Raw genomic sequence first — 23955 nt, forward strand, 5'->3', positions numbered from 1 at the left:
GTTCCAGCATCAACAACGTTCAAATCAGCCCTTTTATCATGGAATGCAATAAAATCACATCCATAATTGAGATTCCTGAGACAAGTCTACCACCCAAAGGTTTTGGGTTAACCTGGTATGCAAACCTGTAATAAATTTAACAGTCAATTAAATGATAACCTTGCTGAATGCTAATTAGATGTTTATATTTCTTTGTTCCCTTAGTATATTTCAATTTGTGCATTTCTAGAGACGTGTGACTTGATAAATACCCTTTTTACGCAAAATACTTTTTAAATATATTAAACTCCATCAGAGATGAAATAAATAAATTTAAGTTACAGTTTTATATCTCTAACGCATCATGTATTGTATTATCAGAATGGTATAAAGTGCTGGTAAATTATGAAATGTTTAACCAATAAAGCCTTCATGGACTTATAAATCATTCAAAATCTTGAGAATACATTTAATTATATATTATTCAAACACAGCGTAACAGAATTGTAGAAGTAGATGATTACATTTTATTTATAATATTTTTACCTTGGTTTAACACTATGAATAAAATGATTATAACGACTTAAATCAACTAGGTGCAACTGCTTCATCAACCAAGAGATTAGTGGTTTCAACAACTATTACATCTACATCTTGTCTGTTGCTGAAGGAAAACGATTCCTGCTGTCGTTCTCAAATACTGGGGACTTTAATTATGTGTGAAGAATCAAAATTCCACACATTTTAGTTACAACCTTCCTGTTTCCCCTTCAAAACTCTCAGCTGCTGCTAAAATTGACCAATTTCCATGGGAACAAAATACACTTCCAATGAGATCATATTCAATGTTATCACTCTAAAATGGTGCTAAAACAGTTCCCAGCATGAGTCTCTGTGTTAAATACGCAGCAGAAGCTAAGGGGTGGGCACGTACAAACAGGTGCTAAGAATCACGACTGAAAATGTCAATGAATAGGAAAACAAGCCTGGAAATGCTATAATGTTTGTCTCATTTACCTTAACTGATTTTAATCAATATGAGCAACCTGTACAGAACAAGTGCTGTAAAATTAATTGCTGTGACAGTGAGCAATGGGAGTTTTATAACACATCCTTCCTTCCAAAAGCTCTCATTTAATTTGTAATCAAACAAAAAAAATAACAAGCATTTAAAACCAGCTGAAACACACAGAAATAGTGAAAGCTTTAATTTCAAAATGACTCTGGTGTCCAAGATCCATAGCCAAATGTATGCTCAGTTAATTTAATATGCTGTACCTGAACTAGCTTTTCTCAACAGGAAGCAACGTTGCTAACGAAGTGGTAAATTCAGTGTTAATGAGTGGTGGCTTCACTGTTACCACCTCAGAGGTAAAACCTTCCGTGCTCCATATTCTACCCATCTGTTCTGGTGTTAGGGGTTCAAAGAAAGAACAGACGTTTCCCACTTAAAGCAAACTTCTGTGGTACCCTCTGAACAGCAGGATAGCAAACCCTCACAAAAATAACGAATGGTCTCAGATTTCAGGCCTCATTTATTAAGAAGTTCTATATTAACAGTCCTATCTGCAAGTTACAAAGACTTTATATGCTTCAAAACCTTATGTGCTTTTAAATCAATGAAAGGGGTGGAGAAGGATGAAATCATCTAATTAAATGTATGGATAATAAAAATCAACAAAATTAAAAGATACCCGTGGAATATAAACATAAACCAGCAGTAGGAATTCTTTGTGCACTCATTATTAGGGTCTTTGACAAGTCATTAAATTCACAAATTACAACATAAAATATTGTTGAAAATGCAGACCTTGCAGCAAATGCTGGAATGAATTAGAAACTTCCCTTTACAGCAATCTATCCAAATCACAAACAAAACTTGTACTCATGGAGATAAAGGTCAAAATTTTATTCATTATGATAAGAGACCATTATGAAGCTATCGTTATTGACTTTCCTTAGAAATCTCAAATGTCAGTATTTTTGCAAACTATCAGCACTTGCTATAACACCCATATTGCACTACATCTTGAGGGTAATGCAGAAAAAATGAGGTGATAATTGCATATTAACATAATTATTCTGTAATCCCTTTGAGCAGCCTTCCTGGGTCATTTAGTAATGCAGATTAAGTACAACCTTTCTGTCATCAGAACTGTGTCGCCCACTTCTGTTCTCTAACGATTATTTATGATGGAATAGTCGTCCAAAATTAAATCAACAGACTGTTTAAAGGACAATTTTGTAATGATTACTTTTGGCAAATATTTCTGAAGTACAGTTCCAACAAAGAATCCATGCACAAAATGATGAGATTATTCATATAAAGACAATAAATGCAATTACTTCAACAAGTCATTATTATACTGATCATCACAGGTACTTCATCATTGTTGCTTTTCAATATTATGCAGGTTTCATTATATTTAAAAAAAATCAAGGCCAAACTGCACATTGTAATATAATGTAACAAAATTAAAACTCTTGTATACTAAGATACAATGGTCATCTCCTCCTTAAATACATTTTGCCTTTCAGAAATACTTCGATCTGCATTCCTCTGAAAGACATGACATGGTGCTGGGATTGAAAACAAAGTCGTGAAAACAAAATAATTTGGAATCTCATATATTTGTTTTTTTCCAGTACCATATCGAACACTATCACAGACACTGTGATCCTAGAAAGCAGCATTTTCCTTTTCCTTTCCTTCTTACCAAAAATAACAGAGTAGGTCATAGAACATAAATTATCACACTGACATTGCAATAATCAGTACATTGCAGATGGCGTCTTCAAGAGCCAACGAGTCCCATCCTGGGTCCCATCCGTACACATCATAAAATGCCTGACACTGAACTTGGTAACTAAAATATGGTGAATTGGAGGATTCGTCAATTAACAAATTAAAATTAAGTTGGATACATATATTGCTGATCCATTAATAATGAAATGCTGTTATATGAGAATCAGTGAAGAGAAGCAATCAGACACAAAAAGCATCTAATAAAATAAGTTTGGCAGTCAATACTTTAATGAAATACAGTTTTCTAGAACACAAAAGGAGCAAAACTGGAGACAATGGAGGAATGATTCATGGTTAAGAAGTTATACATCTCAATTGTAATTCTTATTATTAAACTGTCCCTTGGAATTCAGGATAAAGTCCTTCCATGTCAAGATAGCTGATGAGGCCAATGTGGATACCACCAGTGCTGCAGAAGCTTGACAGGGCAGGGTGGTGGAGAGTACTGGTGCTCCTTCTGCAGTTTACACAAATTTAGATATGTTCCCTTGAGGACTGTGAGGTTCCCAAAGGCTTCTCAAATGCTCCTTTTAATTTTTCAAGGTCAATGGCCAGGTTGTAATGATCCCATTGACACGATAAGTCAATGAGTATGTTACAACTTTTCAGAGGTTTTCAGAATGTTCAGAACCTCTGAGCTTTTACTAACCTCCTCCAATATCAAAACCTGATGCAGGGAGTCTGTCCATCCAATCCACCTGACTGTAAATATATAACCATATAACAATTACAGCACGGAAACAGGCCAATTTGGCTCTTCTATTCCGCACTGATCCAAGTACCCTTCTCTAATCCCACTTACCAGCACTGCCCATATCCCTCCATCCCCCTCCCATCCATATACTTATCCAATTCTTTCTTAAATGACAAAATTGACCACCCACCTTTCTCGGAAGCCCATTCCACACAGTAACCACTCTCTGAGTAAAGAACTTCCCCTCATGTTACTCCTAAACCTTTGCCCGTCAACTCTCAACCCTTGACCTCTTGTATCCATCTCTCCTACTCTCAATGGCAAAAGCCTTTCCACATCAACTCTATCTATCCCTGTGCTGAGAAAAACACAAAAGTGCTGGAGAAACTCAGCAGGCCAATACAGCATCCATGGAAAGCAATGGGTAGTTGGGCGGGGTGGGGTGGTGGTAGAGGTAAACAAGATTCACAAAGGGGTGTGAACCAAAGTGAACAGGATGAGGAAGAGGTGATTAGCACACAAGTAGGGAAAGCTGGTGGGAGTTGTGGAAAGACAGGCAGATAGGACAAAATTGCCACCAGTGGGACACAGAGTCAAAAGTAACAAATACAGGACTAAACATTTTGTATTTAAATGCACACAGCACAAGAAATAAAGTGGATGGCTTTGGAGAACAGCTACACACTGGTATGTACGATGTCGTCATCAGAGAGTCGTAGCTAAAGGATCGATGTCATTGGGACCTTAATGTCCAAGGATATAGTGTATCAAAAGGATAGGCAGGTAAGCAGATGGGGTGGAGAGCTCTGTTGGTGAGGAACAACATTAAATTATTAGAATGAGGTGACATCGCATCAGAAGATAGAGTCATTGTGGGTTGAGTTAAGAAATGGGAGGGTAAAAAGATGCTGTTGGCATTTATATAAAGAACTTTAAACAATAGCCAGGATGTAGACATAAATTACAACAGCAGACAGAAAAGGCATGTCAGAAGGGCAATGTTAGGGTCGTCATGGTGGATTTTAACATGTAAGTAGAGTGGGAAAATAAGGATGGGACTGGATTTCAAGGAGACAATTTGTAGAAAGCCTTCAAGATAGCTTTTTAGAGCAGCTTGTTAATGAGCACATTATGGGAAGAGAAGCAATGGATGGAGTTTCTATATGAAATGAGCAAGGTTTAGGATAAATACAGACCAAAAAAGAGGAAATATTCAAATGGAAAAATGTTACAACTGTGGTTGTTAAGAAAAGTCAAAGCCAACCTAAAAACAAAAGAGGGCATACAAGGAAGCAAAAATTAGCGTGAAAATAGAGGATTGGACGATTTTTAAAAATGCAATGATAACTAAAATCCTTATAAGGAGGGAAAAGATGAAGTATGAAAGTATATTAGCAAATAATATCAAAAACAAAAAGTTTCAGGTATATAGAGTAAAAGAGATGCGAGGACCATTATAAAATGACACTGGAGAAATAATTCTGGGAGACAAGATGGCAGAGGAATTAAATGAATATTTTGCATCAGTCTTCACTGTGGAAGACATTAGCTGTGTGGTAGATGTCAAAGAGCATAAGGGAAGTGAGTGGTTACTAACTTAAGGGAGAAGATAATAAAAATATTTTAAAAAGGAAAAAATGGTGGTGGTCAGAAGCTCTAAGGGTAGACAAGTCTCCTGGACCAGATGCTTTGCACTCGGGTTCTGAAAGAAGTAGTGGTAGAGATTGTGGAGGCATTGGTAATGATCTTTCAGGAATCAATAAATTCTGGTATGGTCCCAGAGGACTGGAAAATCGCAAATGTCAAGAAGGGAGGGAGGCAGCAGAAATGAAAATATAGACTGGTTAGCCTGATATCAGTGGTTGGGAAGATGTTGGAGTTGATTGTCAAGGATGAATTTATGGAGTACTTGAAGGCACATGGCAAGATAGGCCAAAAGTCAAAGCCATCATGATTTTCTTAAGGAAAAATCTTGCTCGACAAACCTAATGGAATTTTTTGAAGAAATGACAAGCAGGCTAGATAAAGGAAATGCAGTGGATGTTGTGAATTTGGATTTTCTGAAGGCCTTTGACAAGCTGTTGCACATGAGACTACTTAACAAGGTAAACAGCCCAGTTTTACAGGAAACCTACCTGGGTGGGTAGAGCATTGGCTGATTGGTAGGAACCAGAGAGTTGGAATACAGGGATCATATTCAGGTTGGTTGCCAGATGCTAGTGGTGTTCCAATGGGGTCAGTGCAGGAGCCACTTTTTTTGTGTGTTGTATATGAATGATTTGGATTATGCAATGAATGGCTTTGTGGCCAAGTCTGCAGATCATACGAAGATAGGTGGAGGAATGGGTAGTATTGAGGAAAAAAAGAGGCTGCAGAAGGATTAAGACAGATTTGAAGAATGGGCAGAGAAGTGTCAAATGAAATATAATGTTGGAACATACACAGTCATGCACTTTGGAAGAAAAAAAATATACAGGCAGACTCTTTTTAAATGGGGAGAAAATTTAAAATACCCAGATGCAAAGAGACCTAGGGGTTGTCGTGCAGGATAGCTTGAAGATGAGCTTGCATGGTGGTGAAGAAGGCATTAATTTCAAGAGGAATAGAATACAAGAGCAGGGATATGATGTTGAGGCTTTACAAGGCAGTGGTAAAACCTCACTTGGAGTATTGTAAGCAGTTTTGGGCTCCTCGTTTTAAGAAAGGATATGCTATGGAAATGCAGGGTTGAATTTCTCTGGAGAAGATTACATATAACTTAAGGAAAAAGTATGGGACATTCGTTGAAGTGTGGCAGCTGTATCTGAAGCACATAGGTGCACAAATTTTGAGCCTTGAGTAATGAGGGGAGAAAAAAAATCCATTCCACGAGGTATATAAAGGAGAGAGTGCATTGGAGGGCATGGCACAAACAAGTGTTTTAGTTTTAATTTTTATTCTCATTTTCATTGTTTGCCCCCTACCTTTTATTGTTTATTTAATATTGTTTATTTAATATTTGGGGTCTGGTAGCATGTTGTTTTTCTTCTGCAATTGTGTATCTGTACAAGTTATGGGAGAAGGGAGGGGAGAGGGGAAAATGCTGGACTCTGAATTATATTTGTGCGGAAGAAAATGTAACTATATTATTTGCTTGAATTTGCATGAGTTGAAAATAAAATAATTAAAAATGGAAAGGATAAGCTGACATTGTAGAGGGTTCAGAGGCAGTTCACAAGGATTATCTGAGGAATGCTTGATGGCTGTTGATCTGCAGTCATTGGAATTTAGGAGAATGGGAGGGGGGGGGAATCTCAATGAAACATTTTGAGTGTTGGAAAGGGTGGTCAGAGTACATGTAGAAAGATTGTTTCCCATGGTGGGTGAGTCCAGGACAAGAGGGCAAAACTTCAGTCAGAGGGTGGCAAATCTGGGGAATTTGTTGTCACAAGCCGTAGTGGAGGCCATTTCACTGATAGTTTCTTGATTAGCCAGGGCATCGAATGTTATGGGGAGAAGGCCCGATAGTAGGTCCGAATGGGAAAATGGTTTAGCTCGTGATTAAATGGCAGGGCAGGCTCGATAGGCTGAATGGACAATTGTTGCTTCTATGTCATGGTCTTGTGGCTTTTCAGGCTTTTCAACAGGAAGACGAGTGGATACTTAAATAAAAAGGTGGAGGGAGGATGTAATCAAAAGAAAAGCACAGGCTAACAGGTAATAGGTAGATGCAGATAAGCGATGGTGAGAAGGCAGAGGGGCAAGAATGATGTCTTTCTGAGAGAAGGAAATGAAGTGGGCAGAGGAAAGGAGACAGAACAGTGTGGAAAGAGAGAGGGACTGGGAGAGGAGAATGTCCACCTGGTTGCGGACTGTCAAGACGGATTCGAGGTGAGGGAGTACAAGTGTAGCACTTCTTCCAGTCACCGGGATAGGTACCAAGGAAAGGGATGAATAGACTAGGGAGTCATGGAGGAATTGAGCCCTACAGCAAAGGGAGTAGACCAGGGAGAGGAAGAGGTGTTTGCTGGTAGGATCTCATTGTATGTGGTTGGCTGCATCACAGTGTGGTTCATTGCTCCAGAACATTGAATTGGAGGTCAATCCACATGACCATAAAAGTAGCAGAAAGGATCAATGGGGCCTCACCTCCATCAATATCATTTCCTCAGATAATTGTTTGAAGAAGGCATGCAAAATCATTGAGGACTCCTATCACCCCACATACAGCATCTTTCAGCTACTCCCATTGTATGTGTGTTATGTCTGATTGTGTGTTTGCACGTTTTTGCACCGAGGACTGGTGAACTTTGTTTCGTTGGGTTCTACTTGTACAATTAGGTGATAATAAACTTGAAATTGCAGAGAATATGTTGGATGGGGAGGCTGATGGGGTGGAAGGTGAGAACAAGGGGAGTCCTGTCTTTGTCGCATCTTGGTGGAGGAGGAGGGTGTGTTATGGAAGGGGCCAGGATAGATGTGAAAGAAATAGACGAGATGCGGCTGAGGGTTGAGTTAATGACCCACCGACCTACACATCTTGGAAATCTGGGAGGACCAAAGCACATAGGGCAGTGGTTTGCAACCCTTTTCTTTCCACTCACATACCACCTTCAGTAATCCCTTAGTAACCACAGCACACCTATGGCATCCTATGGAACTACTGACCTAGTGGAAACACAAGCAGTCACAGAAAGAACTTGCAAAACCAAAGTGCAGGTTTGAAATCAGATCGAGAAGAACGGAGAGGCTGTATCACTTTTCACAAATCTTCTACCTACACTGTAACAGCACCAGTGACCAGGACTGGGATTTGTATACCGCACTGCCTATAAGGAATTTGTACATTTTCCTTGTATCTGTGTGGGTTTCCTCCCAATGTTCAAATCGTACCAGGGTTGCAGGTTAATAGGGTGCAATTGGGTGGCGCGGGCCTATTACTGTGCTGTACATCTAAATTTAAAAATTTAATTAAAAAATTTAACTTAAAATTTAATTTAAAAATGCTAAAATTTAATTTGACACTGATGCATCTCAGCTATAGAGGAGCTAATCTGCAGGACAATTAGAAAAACATTCAATCAATATAATTTCCAATCCAGAACCAACATCACCCTAATTTCAGCAATCAAGTTGCAGTACACAGATAATTTTACATATATACACTTTTGGAGGCCAAGCTCAAAGTCATTGACTACTTAATGGAATGGCTTAACATGTAAAAAAAAATCCCCTACCAATCAGTCCCTGCTGCACAACACCATACTCAACAATAAGTTTGGAAAGCGTGAACTGTTTCTTATTCTTTTGAAAACAGATATTAATGATGAAATTAGCCATCATATTCAGATTGCCCATTGCCATCTCTGAAAGAGTATTTGGAGATCACAACCCCAAATAGTGCAAGGTGGTTATTAGTATTTATAGAGTAGTGAGTTTGTAACAGTTTCTGAGGAGGGAATCAAGATAAACATACAACAGAAAATGGTTTTAAAAATACATAATGGAACTAAGAGTATTAAAATTATAGCCCAGAAGGCATACTTTCCATAACACAGTATTGAAGAAGGCAAGTTTGCAAATATTCTTGAAAATAAAAACTATAAATAAAGAATTTTAAAGTGGATAACTTGAGAAATTCATGGATCACTTCATCTTAATAACACATCAAAGATGAGATTTTCCACATTGACAGAATTATCTATTTTGGAGGTTGTCTATAATGGAGCAGAATATTTGAAGATTCAAGACTTAAGAATCAATTTATTCTCATGTAATAAGGAAAGTGTGATATTACATGGAATTTGTTTTCGTCTGCCATAAGGCAGACATTCACTTTTGGGAGAAGTTGCCTGAAGAGCTCTTATCGTCAGAGAAAGAAAAGCAAAAGAGAGTCCCATCAGAGTCACTGAGCATCTCCAGCACTGACGCAGCCACACAGAGTCCAGCCCAAATCATCTGCAGTCTGAGCTCAAGATCTGAACCTAACCCTAACCCTAACCCTAATATTAATAACCAAATATTAATACCCTTCAGCCCTCTTGGCACCCTCTCACATACCAATTTCAATACCTGACACCCCTTCATTTAGTCTTGAGCCAGTCTCTAGCAGTCCACGGATCAGTGCGAGTCCCTTGACTGCAGATGCCTGCGTATCTTCCTACCTCGAGTCACCAACAGCCAGCTGCCTGTGTGTCTCTTCAACCGCTACCACGGTCACCATCTGTGGTTTGTCTCCTCTGTTTCCCCTGATCAAACGGGGTGTGGGGGTGGGATGGTCTACTCAGAGTCCACGAGTTGGCCGTAAATTTCACTGAATGCATTTGCAGTCACAACAGGCATATGCAGTGTTACTTTTAATTTCTGGGGCTGGAAAACTTTACTAAATACACAGTGGAGTGGTGGGTCATGCTCTTAGCAATGGTGTTACATGTTTAATGCCCCTGGACCCGCATAGCAATATTAGAAGTATGTGGTACATGAAATTCCTGAGCATACAACATTTTCTTCCTTATAATAAATAGGAAATAAAGGCTTTGGCTATTTCATATCCTGACATAAATACACTCACCCATATTTTGGCAGATTAATTTTGTTGTCATTATCAATGTTGAAATTAGTAAATATGATTTTCCATCCCATTCTGGACCTTCTGCTGTTTATATTTCTTTGATATCAAAACAGATTTAGACCACTGGATCGATTTTGTGGAGTCTATAACATGCAAAAATTAAAATAAAGTTATACGGTAAATTTAAAAGCATGCTTCTGAAGGGCATTTGAAGTGCTTTCCCAACAAATACAGCTAAATGTGATCAGCAAGTTCTCAAAAGCAGAGATGAATTTGTTTTGTTCAGGACAGTTAATCAAGATAGTCAAAATGTAGTAAATGAGCAAAATTATGAAAACAATGTCAATTTTAATAAATGTTCCACAAGTGCAGCAAAACAACTTTCGCCACACAGAGCCCATTCTCCTAAGTCTAGAATTACCCCCAAATTATATAAACAGGATCTGATGGCTTTGAACTGCTATGAATTTGAGTTTCATGCGATGCTGCAAAAGAGATTTGGCAAAAATTAAGACATAATGTAGGTGCACAGGAAGAGATAGGATCGTAATTCAATGGCTTTTAAATACATTGATACAGACAAGAGTGTTCCTCATATAGCAGGAATCCTGAAACCTCTTTGGATACCATTTATATTTATGATATTTTTAAATTCATTTTCAAGATCTTGGTGTTGCTGGGAAGACCAGAATTTATTGCCCATCCCAAATTTCTTTTGAGAAGGTGATGGTGAGCAGCCTTTTTGAATCATTCCAGTCTTTCAGATGAAGGGACTTCGGCAGGGCAGTTTCAGCATTTAGACACAGTAAATGAACCTGAATCAGAATTTATTATCATAAACCAGTCACGAAATGTGTTGTTTAGTGGCAGCATCACGCTGCAAACATTTATATAAACTACCTTAGAAAAATAAGTAAAAATAGTGCAAGAAAAAGAAGTAAGGCAATATCTGTGGTTCACTGTTCATTCAGGAATCTGATGGCAGAGGAAAAGAAGCTGTCCTTGTGCCACTGAAAACTCGCCTTCAGGCTCCTGCACATTTTCCCCAAATGGTAGCAGAGTGAAGAGGACATGGCCTGGGTGGTGGGGTCCTTGAGGATAGAGGCTGCTTTCTTAAATCACCGCCTCTTGCATATGTCCTGGATGGAATGATGTCTCAGGCTGTGTTAACAATCATTTGGAATTTTTTCTCAACTTGGGCATTGGCACCTCTATACCAGAGAGTGATGCAACCAGCCAGAATGCTCTCCACAGTACACCTGTAGAAATTTGAGACTTCAGTGACATTCTGAATCTCCTCAAACTCCTCACAAAGCCACTGGCAAGCTTTCTTCGTGATTGCATCGGCATGGAGACTCCAGGATAGATCCTCGGAAATGTTGACACTCAGGAATTTGACCCTCTCCATTGCTGAGCCCCCGAGTAGGACTGGTTCATGTTCTCCTGACTTCCTCCTTAAGTCCATATCATCTCCTTGGTCTTGCTAACATTGAGTGCAAGGTTGTTGGTGTTACACCACTCATTTAGCTGATCTATCTCCCTCCTGTATGCTTCCTCATTGCCGTATGTGATTTCACCAACAACCGTGACGTCTTCGGCCAATTTGTAGATAGTATTGGAATTAAGCAACCAGATTGCAGGATGTAATGCGATTTTCCAAGTGCCCTCTTAGAACTTCCTTGGAAAATGATAAAGAATAAAAGGAAATATACCATGAATATATGGTTCATAAGTGGAATAAAAATGGATGCAAATATAAACATTTCAAACAGTGCAAAATGTTATGAAAAAGCAGAGTTTTGGGTTTGTATGCAGAGCAATATTGAAATGAAAAGATGTGCACCAGTATTCATGATGGCTCTTTTGGTCCTCCACCCCAAGATGGAAAGACAAATTTTATTAACTGGTATGTTTGAACATACTAGATATATTACAGTTAACTAAGTAAGTACTTACATTTCTACAGCTAATGTCCTGTTACTACAAAACCCAACAGATACCCCGTGCTCCTCAATTCATTTTTTACACAATCCAATAAAGTAATCTGCAGGCACTGTTTCTTCATCGTTGACTCTTTGCAAATCTGGGCTTTATTCCAGAGAGTCCCCAGGTTTGAAATCAAAATTCTCACAACAAATTAATATTGCTTTTCATTTCCTCTGAAAATGTTCAACCACTCCTCTCTCCCCCCCCCCCCCCCCCCCACCCCCGACCTTATAATTTACTTACAAGGACATCTGGGCAAAATTCTTCTTCTGTATTGGTTTGTTACTGGTTAAGCTCAACAAACTCACTGAACTGAAAACCTTTGAATTTATTGGGATGATCAGTTTAATGTTATTTAGTGAGTTGACATCTTCAGCCCTTCACAAGATACATGCAAAAAGTATATTTCTAGAAGGTCAAAAAGGTTGCTTTCAGTTTGATGTTCATGATAACAGATGGCAGGACTGGTCATACATTAACATGGATAATTTTGAGTGCTTTCTTGTCAAGTAATTGCAATTCTTAGCAAAATGGCAGTTTTGAAGCATAACCATTCCATTTAAAAATCGAACAGCTTGGCTCTGTAAATCTTGTGAACATTACCAATTTGCAAAATAAAATACATTTCTGCTTTATACCAAACAATTGTTCAGATTGATAGTTTTAAAACATGTCAATCATGAATTTTATAAGCAACAATAATGTTTAAAACAAATATGACTGAAACTCAAATTTTCTTTCACAAACAGAAAAGGAATTTCAAGTGACCACTTAAATCTGCACGTGTCGGGGCTTTAAAAAAAATACTTCTCTTTACTGAAATGTTTCCCTTCTTGAGATCAAGAGCATCAAATTTAAAGTGAATTCTGACTATGAATTTGAGATTTTCTGATTATAATTATTAAAAGATTTTCTTTAGCATAATAAAACAAGTCCGCTGCACTACAAATCTCATATTCTGGCAACAGGACAAACACGAGTTGGTCCTGTTAATCTGGCAGTCAAGAGAAACAATGAACCAGAATCAGGGCAAACAGCAAGAATAAAATTCCTTTATGAGGTGTGCATTTGTCATTTGAATATAAACCCATGCATTATTTTCTATTTGCAAATAATAAATTAAATGGTTTTAGCACCAGTTTGTGAATACAAATGACAGAATAACACACACTCTAACACTTTGTTAGCACAAATCTGGCAAAGTCACCAAGACAATGCCACTAGAATAAGGCAAATAAGACAGTCAACTTCAGAATCAGAGTTTATTGTCATGAGTATGTGTCAAAAAATTTGTTGTTTTGAGGCAGCCTTATTGTTATCGGCAAGTTTGGAGAAGCACCAGTCGGTTGCAGCTTCTAAAATGTTAATGCACCTTAAATCTATATACCAAACAATTGTGTTCACAACAAGTAAAATGCCTGAATACAATTTAAATCCTTAAAGTTAATACAGTTAAAAACCCCTGGTATCTGGTGCTTATGGTGATTGGTAGATGTCGGATAAGTGAGTTTTCCAGTTACTTGAGATTGCCTGTTGTGTGGATTGGTAAATAAAGAGGCACAACAATTTTAAACTTCCATTTTTTTTAACCTCTTTATTTTCCTTGATTTTTTTTTTGCCAGTTGCTTGAGGCTGCTGGTTGCTTAAATTCCGGATAACAATGATTTTACAGTATTTATATCTTAAAAATCAAAAAAAATTGTAATTTCCCCATACTAACTAAAATATCAGTTCAAAACCATGATGAAGAATGACCATATTGGGCAGATGAGATGTTTTTTGGCAAACTCAAATCAAGTCAGATTCACTGCCCCTATATTATTTTTACTCTTGTAAAACAAGCATGCGCCATTGCAAATCACCGAGGCTACTTGGACAGACAGCACTTCTTTTCCCTATGATCCTTACTGCCAGGGGAAAAAGCTACAGCATTCAAGATTCTGATGTTTTCTCCCAGTCTGCATGACTTGAAAATATTTTATCATCGCTAGAATATTGTCCTGCATTCTCTACCTGAAATCACCCCAAGGACTGCAGCAGTTTAGGGGAAAGGGCCATCACTGACTGGCAACTAAAAAATGTGCAATGATGGACCACCGGAAACACAAGAGAAAGGTGCTGAAATGAAAATGACATGACATGCTCAGCTTGATAGAACCATTACATCTAATAATAAGCAAGTTAAGCTAGACATTGGTGAGGCTATTGTAGGTGTATTGGTGACAATTTTGGGTGCTACACTTTAGCAGAGAGGGTGCACTGTGATACCAGTGTTAATTAAATTGCAAAAAGCGATGAGCATCGCTCAGATGGTTCTCTTTCAAGTAGTGACTTTTAATTATTCTTAAACTGGATATAGTTTTTGGTGAAGCCACAAAAATTGTTAGTAGTAGGCAACAAAAAAAACTAACCAGAAGATGGTGATTTAATGGCAAATTAGATAAGGCAGCACTTGTCACAGTCTAGAATGCACTGCTTAGGATGGCTGTGACAGATCTTATAGCAGCTTTCAGACAAGAACCTGATATAGAATGGAAAAGGAATAATTTGGAGAGAATTGGGAAAAGGTTCAGCGGTATATGGTGAACCAAGATCAGCACAATGAACTCTCCTTCTATGCTACTAGATTTTATGATTCTAAGCAAAGCATTTTATCTCAGAATCCCTCTTCATGGAGAAATAACCACTACTGCCATTCTCTGAGAAAGAAAAAGTCCCACAAGAATCTATGAAAGGAGAAACTATTGCATGATATGTTAACTTGGTTTAGAAATCAAAATTCTCTCTATTCTGCTGCAATTAGTGGGTGCCATTCCTTTCAAGGAATACTCAATTATGCCTTTCTCTCCTTATTCCACAGAGGGCTAAAGATCCTACTGTACTCGTGACGAGCAGTAGATTCAACATGCCTCTCTCTCCCAGTGCCAAAAAGAGTATTTCATCATTTTGTGGTTCTTCACCTGTGCAGCATTTGGTTAGATAAAATAGTAATTGCATATGCTGGTAATTTGTTGCACTACATTAAGTCTCTGGGCTGGAATATACTACAAAGCTCTTAAAAATACAACATATCTGATTATAATAAAATAAACACAATCATGGCAAGTTCCTGTATTTAAATTTTGTTATATATATTTTTTTTGTTCATCGTGTTTTTCAGGAAGCCACGACTGCATCAACCACAGATGGTGCTAACCTTTGAGCTTGAAATCTTTTTCAACAACCAAGCTATCAATTAGAATCTTCCTGAATCTGTAAAGAAGTTGGCTTCCCGAGTTGAGAGAAAAGGAAGATCTGGCTGGCATTACTCATTAGAATGCTGCATAATCATGACGTGTGAGGGGTTAATATGAGTTGAAAGGATTCGTTTTTGCTTTCTGAGAATCCTATGAATGAAATAGAAATGAAACAGTACATGATTTATTTTGTTCATTTGGAACAATTGGACATCTAGAGTTCACAACTGCCTATTTTTGCTCAAGTCAAAATATAACAAGAGCTTTATGTCCATTATTTCAAATTGAATAATTATTAGGTAATACCAAGTTTTAGTAATTTTCTGAATAATTACTGGATTCACAATCAGTTAATTTTGCTTCCTTTATTAGTGCTGAATATATTCAAAATAATGGAAGAACAAAATTAAAAAGAAAATTAGTTTCCACCAGCCCAGCAAAATCTAATATTTTTTCTCTCCAGTGATACCACATACATTTCCAAGTAATTCCAATACTTTCTATCAATTCACCGGCTGCACTGAGACAATCAGAAAATTTTTCCTTCCATAATAATAGCCCGTCCATTCAGGACTCATACAAGGAAATAAACAAAGTCCTGACTGTTTGCCAATAAAATGACTGGTTACCATTAAAATATAGAGAGTGGCCCAAAAGAGACCTTAAAGCTCAAGCAAAGCATTTGAGGAAAAATTGTATCACAGTTTGCCTAGTCTGCTACAAAGGTGTAAACAACCAAGTAAAATGCTATAATCTTAGAACTGGAACATTAAGTTTAAGAAAGGGTAACAAAACATTTTGGTGGCACTCTTAAGAGAAAAATTCTTAAATTTAAACTGTGGAGCAAACATAAATGGGAGTGGGTCAGGGTGACATATTCAGTAAGACAGAACTAGAAGATCATATCAATTAAAAATAATGTTCCACAAGTCAACTTCTGAAATTAAATTTGAGAGATGGTCTTAACATAACAAGGCCACCAATTACTGATAACCTATTGCTGCTCAAGTCATTGCTGGTGTAATTAATTGTCAACCATATTGGTGCGGCATAAGAATCAAATGTAAACCAATCCAAAGACATCAGGTCTCTTTTCAAGTGCATTAATGAATAGGGTAATTCATCACTACAATGTTATATTTCCTTAACTTTTCTTGGTTTAAATTAAATTGAATCAACCAGCTAACGTGAGATTTGAAAACAATTTCTGAACATTAGTTCATAGAATCCAAATCAAGGTCATCTTTTTCTGCGATTGGTGCCAAAAGCTGCAATTAGATTTTCAATATTTTTCAATTTGACTCCAGATAGCAGCTTATTCCACACTCTCACCACTGAGTTAAGAACTTTCCCCTAATCTTCCTCCTGATTCTTTCCCCTTTCAGCTTAACCTGTTTAATTTTTCCCAAAACCTGATGTACAAGTCAAAGGCTCATTCTTTACCTGCTGTTGGTCCCCACGGGCATCAGAGGCACCCCAGAGGTTAGTAGGCTGTTGGCGGACATATTGATTACCGTGTGCGCGCAAATGCCGGCATGTCCACAAGTGCGCATGCACCATGGACTGGGTCGACACATGAGCACTTGCCTCGGTCCCAGCAACGAATGGTTGGAGCTGGGAGCCAGCGTGTTCAAAGGAGCATGCATGATAGTTTTGGGTTTGTTTAAATATAAGTTCTACAGCCAGAGTCGGTAGTTGGTGATCCCATGAGGGTTAGTTAGGCAGTGATCATTTCTGTCGGCAGCTTCGCTACGCAATATGTTACTGAACATGGGCCGTTAAACAAGAACATTATAAGGACATTATAATTTGTTGAGATAAATCGGTATTTTAGACATTAGCCCTTTTATGTTTATTATTAAAGATTGAGAAAATTTTTTAAATGTAGTAAATCACTGAAAAGCTAAAATAGAAGAACCATTTTCAGCTAATCATGTAAAACTATAGTTTTTGCCAAAGTCAATTTAAAATTAAATGACTCTGTTAACTTAGATTTGTTGGTTTTTTTCACTTAATCATTTATTAGTACTCCATCTACAACAAGCCCAGAAGAGAAACAACATCTGATGAAACTGAAAGCACTTTCAATAGTTTTAAAGTTCTTCTTGCTTGCAAGTTCAATGTCTTTTGTCCCTTATATAAAACCAAAGCAGGCTTAACTATATTTATATACAGTGCTCTCTTGTCATTGTTTGGTAGCTTCAAGGGTTGGTAGCTTCAAGTTCCTTGGTGGTACAGCATATGAAGCAACCATGAAAAGGCATACCAATGAATCTACTTTCTCAGGAGTTTGAGATTTTGCAGGTCATTGAAATCTCTATCAAAATACTACAGGTATACTATGAAAAGCAAGCTGACTGATTGCAGCATCTCCTGGTTTGGGAAATGTGAATGCCCAGAAATGTAGAAGGCTGCGGTAAACGGCATACATAGCCAAGATCATCACGTGCTCCAACATTCAAAATCATCGAGGACATCTACATTAAGCTGCCAACATCATGAAATACCACCATCACTGATACATTCAGGAACATGGGTTGAGTGAGGCTAGCCACCTCTTAATTCAAGAACAGTTTTTTTTTACCCAAACAGCTATCAAGCACTTGAACCTTTCCACATTACCCTCAACATAACACTATTTCAAGGCTACCAAAGATCTGTCTGCTCTACAAACTCAGCCAACGATGAATATTTACTATTATTTACTTATTCCCTTGTTCTTTGTGTTGTGTGTTGTTTCTTCTCACGTACCTGAAAAACAAAGGACTCTACATCACCTTTGTTGACCTCACCAAAGCCTTCGACACCGTGAGCAGGAAAGGGCTTTGGCAAATACCAGAGCGCATCGGATGTCCCCCAAAGTTCCTCAACATGATTATCCAACTGCACGAAAACCAACAAGGTCGGGTCAGATACAGCAATGAGCTCTCTGAACCCTTCTCCATTAACAATGGCGTGAAGCAAGGCTGTGTTCTCGCACCAACCCTCTTTTCAATCTTCTTCAGCATGATGCTGAACCAAGCCATGAAAGACCCCAACAATGAAGACGCTGTTTACATCCGGTACCGCACGGATGGCAGTCTCTTCAATCTGAGGCGCCTGCAAGCTCACACCAAGACACAAGAGAAACTTGTCCGTGAACTACTCTTTGCAGATGATGCCGCTTTAGTTGCCCATTCAGAGCCAGCTCTTCAGCGCTTGACGTCCTGCTTTGCGGAAACTGCCAAAATGTTTGGCCTGGAAGTCAGCCTGAAGAAAACTGAGGTCCTCCATCAGCCAGCTCCCCACCATGACTACCAGCCCCCCCACATCTCCATCGGGCACACAAAACTCAAAACGGTCAACCAGTTTACCTATCTCGGCTGCACCATTTCATCAGATGCAAGGATCGACAATGAGATAGACAACAGACTCGCCAAGGCAAATAGCGCCTTTGGAAGACTACACAAAAGAGTCTGGAAAAACAACCAACTGAAAAACCTCACAAAGATAAGCGTATACAGAGCCGTTGTCATACCCACACTCCTGTTCGGCTCCGAATCATGGGTCCTCTACCGGCACCACCTACGGCTCCTAGAACGCTTCCACCAGCGTTGTCTCCGCTCCATCCTCAACATCCATTGGAGCGCTCACACCCCTAACGTCGAGGTACTCGAGATGGCGGAGGTCGACAGCATCGAGTCCACGCTGCTGAAGATCCAGCTGCGCTGGATGGGTCACGTCTCCAGAATGGAGGACCATCGCCTTCCCAAGATCGTATTATATGGCGAGCTCTCCACTGGCCACCGTGACAGAGGTGCACCAAAGAAAAGGTACAAGGACTGCCTAAAGAAATCTCTTGGTGCCTGCCACATTGACCACCGCCAGTGGGCTGATAACGCCTCAAACCGTGCATCTTGGCGCCTCACAGTTTGGCGGGCAGCAGCCTCCTTTGAAGAAGACCGCAGAGCCCACCTCACTGACAAAAGGCAAAGGAGGAAAAACCCAACACCCAACCCCAACCAACCAATTTTCCCTTGCAACCGCTGCAATCGTGTCTGCCTGTCCCGCATCGGACTGGTCAGCCACAAACGAGCCTGCAGCTGACGTGGACTTTTTACCCCCTCCATAAATCTTCGTCCGCGAAGCCAAGCCAAAGAAAGACCTGAAAAATTGCAGTTGCACTATCATTGTTGTTTGTACATTGTGCTCCTGCACATGACAACCGTTCACTGTCAACTGCAGCCAAATTAGCACTTCTTGCCCTGCACTATTGCAAAAGTCGATCCTTGTCCACTCCATCCATCACATTCCACAAACTCATAACATAACATAACAATTACAGCACGGAAACAGGCCATTAGGCCCTTCTAGTCCGCACCGAACCAAACACCCCTTTCTAGTCCCACCTCCCTGCACAATGCCCATAACCCTCCATCTTCTTCTCATCCATATACCTGTCCAACCTTTTCTTAAATAATACAATTGACTCCGCCGCCACTATTTCTCCCGGAAGATCATGTCATATTTGACATGTGATCAATCATTTTTAATACAACAAAAACTTTTAACCATTGTACATTCTTGATGAGGCAAACTGATTATAAGGTTGACATTTTGCTAGACTCCATGCAGCCTATTTCTACAAAAGGATCTGAATCCAGATCGATCTGAATGGGGACTCTTGACCAGAAGATTAGAGTAGATGTAGTCATTTTTGTTTAGGTATCTTTTTCTCATTAATCATTATTGTTGTTAGTGTCTTAATTTTTAAAAATTTCAATAATTATTTAAATCTCTCAAAAATCAGTCACATTTTCAAACACAAAATCTGAAAGCCTTTGAAGCAATGCTCCATTCCCTGTTTTCGTCCTGCCCAATGCTGTTGGGATATTCCAAAGACAGGGATTCAGTGGGACAATGGTCTGAGGCCTCATCAGCAACGTTAAATATCTGGAATTTTCTACCCCAGGGAGTTGTGAAGACAAGCACATTTTTAAAAGGTCAGGGATTGATGGTCTGTTGGGACCTGGCAGTGGTTAAAGCCTGGGTGGCTCAGCTCTGATCATACTGAGTTATTCTCGTGTATTCTGGCATTTATTACCAATCATTACTTGAAGCAAAGGATTCAGAGTAATTAGACTCAAATAACCATTTGGCTGCTGTAGTACTTCTGTCATTATTTGCCCAATTGGTTTTGCGTCTTTCAATATCTCAATTCTTAACACTGAATCAATATCTGGGGAGAGAATTTTTTGTTTTCCTTTACATAGTGTAGCCAATTTTGTTCTTTGGCATTTCAAACAGTGAAAGTTGATCGAAGCATACAAAAAACCTAGAGGACATAACTGTGGGTGGTGATGTGGGAGAATCTCCACAAGAGGATCTTGTTGCAGGATTAGGTATCATTTATTTAAAACTGTGGTGCTTGGTAACCTTGCAAAAAATGGTGAAACACTGAAATTCCCTATGGTGGCTAGATCATAGAGAGTATTTAAAGACAAAGTAGAAGGACAATCAAAGGAGATGGGGGCTGAGATACATTAGCCTTCGTTATTTTGAGTTGTGGGTAGAATTGAGGGCTCAATTGGCCAATACTTACTCGTATTTTTTATGTTCTCAAATTTGTTTGCCAGCCTAATATTTTTAAAAAACTGATACTTAAAATTGGGATGGTTAAAACAGAGCGTACAGTTCTTTGGCCGAGAATGTTGTTCCAACCTACATAATCCTATTCCACATCAATTTCATCCTTTCCAACCTCACACAACCCGTGTTGAGTGCTCTCTCCGTATCTGCGTCGGTTTCCTCCTACTGTTCAAAATGTACAAAGATTGTTGGTCAACTGGTGTAATTGGGTGGCATGGGCTTGTGGGACGAAAGGATCTGTTACTGTGTTGTATGTCTAAATTATAAATGATAAATTACAATGAAGTCATTCAAATTTGTTAAATGATTTTAAGTATGTCAAGATATGACAATAAGATGCTCTGAAATCTAGGCATTAAACATTTTACAATTTTAAACTACAACTAAAATAAGAAGAGCACTTACTCTTTACATTCCTCAGCCCCATCTGTGTCTTTCAAAGCCATGGTGTAGTTGGAGGCCAAAGGGTCTAAATAGCGACAATATTGGCCTTAAATTCTGTTTTTCAAAAAATACACAGTCATTTCCAAGAATATGTTCCGTTATTTAAAAAAATATATTTTATTGTAGGTTTTCAAATTAGGCAAACTCTAAACCATGTTCAGACATTGCAGATTTATGATTACAATAATCCTTTCAAATACTTACCAGACAAGATACCTAAAAAGCTGAAAACTAATAAGATAATTCAACAATATACATACAGTCAAGATATAAAAACAAAATGTCTTATATGTAAGAATCATTCTAGCTTTAATTGTTATGATGGTTCAAAAATGTAGCAGTTTTTGGAACCGTTCACAATTTTATTAGCAAATATGCACAATCTAAACATCTTGATTCACATTAGTGCTTTGATAGTCTCCATAACAGAATGTTGAAATCTTATTTAAAAAAAACATATTTGTTTGAACCTTGGTATTGATTGACATTTATAGTTAGTTATCCTCAGTGGCCTTGACTTCAGTGAGAAAGCATACTATTGCAAGAAAGAATTACTAGCCCAACATAGCCCCATCCTCAAAGTAATTTGTAAATTACTGATAATGGCTAACTTTCTTGATTGAGGAACCATCATGAAATGAACACACAGATAGAATTATAGCAATATTAAATAGCACTGAAAGAAATTCATTCTCAGGAAGCTATCATTTTGTTGTGAAAATCTTTTAATAGAAGAGAATGAAAATTTTAAGAATAAAATGCACAACTCAAAATAAATAACTACTAGTCAGTTTAAAAAAAAGTAAATGTTTATATATGTCAGAGAAACATCCTCACATGCCTCTATTTAAGTCAGTCAATTGTCAATATTATTTTAGAAATGCACAACAGGTTGAGAACAATTTTGACACAAAAATTACTTTATTGCACAAGTTCCTAAGCATTTTCAAACCTCCTGATCAATATGAGACTAAATGTTTTTGAGTGATTCGGTAAGTTTTCATTCTATTGTTCCATCTGAATGCCGCTCTTCAAACCAGCTCTGATTTCTTCTGTCCTTTTTGGCAAAAAGTGGATGCCTGGTCCTTAGTAAAGCTTGCTTAAAATAAAGTAACCATAAAATACTTGATTGCTTGACTTATGCATGATGAATCATAAAATTAAATCAAAATGTTTATATTATAAAGCAAACAGATATCCAATTTTGAGTTACTTGACAAAAATAGTCAAGTTAGTTGAATGTAGCCACTAATATTTTAAGAAAGCGATTGAGTGTATACTTAACTGCGACATTGTCAGTTCTTGGATTTTACAGTTATCTGCCTATAACTAAAAATACATTTTGAAAGATTCACTTAAAAACTTATTTTTTATTCCTGTTGTTTTGCCAACATATTTGTATTTATTTGTTCATGGATAGTGCTTATAAAGAGATTGGGTAACACAGGATACAAAAATTAGTAAACATTTGGGTGTAAATAGACAACTTTCTCAATGTAGAAATAAAAATTCTTTATTTTTAGAACAGTTACAATTTATTTTAGAAACTATGATAATATTCTGAATCAAACCAAAATTAAAAACTGAAAAGTTTCAGCGCTAACCATTATGTCAGATATTTTAGATAAAAGTAAAAATGAAAGATCAAAATAATATTTCATTGAAAACGGTTAGTCGATTACCAAATTAGGATTTAAAATATGTCCCCTGATACAATGAGCAAATAATGTATAATGTATATAATATTTTCTCAACTTTCCTCTCTTGAAGGCGTTGACAACCTCTGTGGAATAATAGCTTGTGCGTGCCCTTCATCACTTCACTCAGATAGTACTTATTCACATGCAAGTCTAAAGAATGAATATTTTCAGGCTATTCAATTTAGAGGATCAGTACACCTGAGCCAGAGGGCATCTGCTTATTCAGTTCCTTGGGAAGGATGGCCCATTTCCACTCCTGTTTGGTGGGTTCTGAAATAATGAAAAAGAACAATATGGGAATCATAGATTCTTCCATGAATGGGCAGATGGGTAATTTGTAAAGTGGCATCCTGCTTCTGTCTGCTATTGACGTATGCTCTTCATGCGTGGGCTGAAAGTTTTCAATAACTTCTCCAAGATCATGGGCCAGAGGATGTCAGGATTTTTCTTTAAGGAGCCTTGAATCCTTTTTGCTGACGACATGGATATCTCTTCCCATGTAATCGAGTATCAGCTTCAGAAGTCTGTCGCTGGACAATGCAAACAATGTCTGGTCTGCCCAATAAAGGCAAAGAAAAATGTCTAAGTACTGGGGAAGTTGGCCTCAAAGATATTGCTGTTAATTCACTTATCCTTGAAATGAATTTGGAGGATTTTGCAGTTTAGTCATACCCAGGGTTCCAAGCTGCCTGTTGGAAGTGCAGATCGCAGAATTATGCAGGAGGGCAGGCATCACACTGCCAGACAGGGCAGTAGCTTGTGCCACGTTTAAGATTTGAACTTCAAATATTCTTTCCTTCAACTAACTAAAGACTGTGCTGGTGCATTGAAGGTGGTGATGAATTTCATCATTAATGTCTGTTTTCACCAAGAAATGGCTCCTGATATGTGGGAACTAGTCCACATTTATCAGTCTTTTCATGAGGCGACAT

The 23955-nt window shown here is 38.2% G+C and overlaps 1 protein-coding gene across 6 annotated transcripts in view; it reads right to left on the reverse strand.

Moving 5' to 3' along the window:
• The window catches only part of znf644b (zinc finger protein 644b), an 87103-nt gene that overhangs the window by 19239 nt on the left and 43909 nt on the right, over positions 1 to 23955 (reverse strand). For 3 of the 6 annotated variants that reach the window (XM_069939169.1, XM_069939167.1, XM_069939168.1), the window contains one exon: positions 21285 to 21377. In XM_069939169.1, coding sequence (XP_069795270.1) covers positions 21285 to 21325 — 41 coding nt within the window. In that variant the 5' untranslated portion in view covers positions 21326 to 21377. Of the gene's footprint in view, positions 1 to 10029; positions 10173 to 15211; positions 15402 to 21284; positions 21378 to 23955 lie in introns of those variants that run through there. The other 3 variants (XM_069939165.1, XM_069939170.1, XM_069939166.1) reach the window with 2 other exon arrangements.

Source organism: Narcine bancroftii, chromosome 5 (genome assembly GCF_036971445.1).
Source record: "Narcine bancroftii isolate sNarBan1 chromosome 5, sNarBan1.hap1, whole genome shotgun sequence".
In the NCBI taxonomy this organism is placed as follows: domain Eukaryota; kingdom Metazoa; phylum Chordata; class Chondrichthyes; order Torpediniformes; family Narcinidae; genus Narcine; species Narcine bancroftii.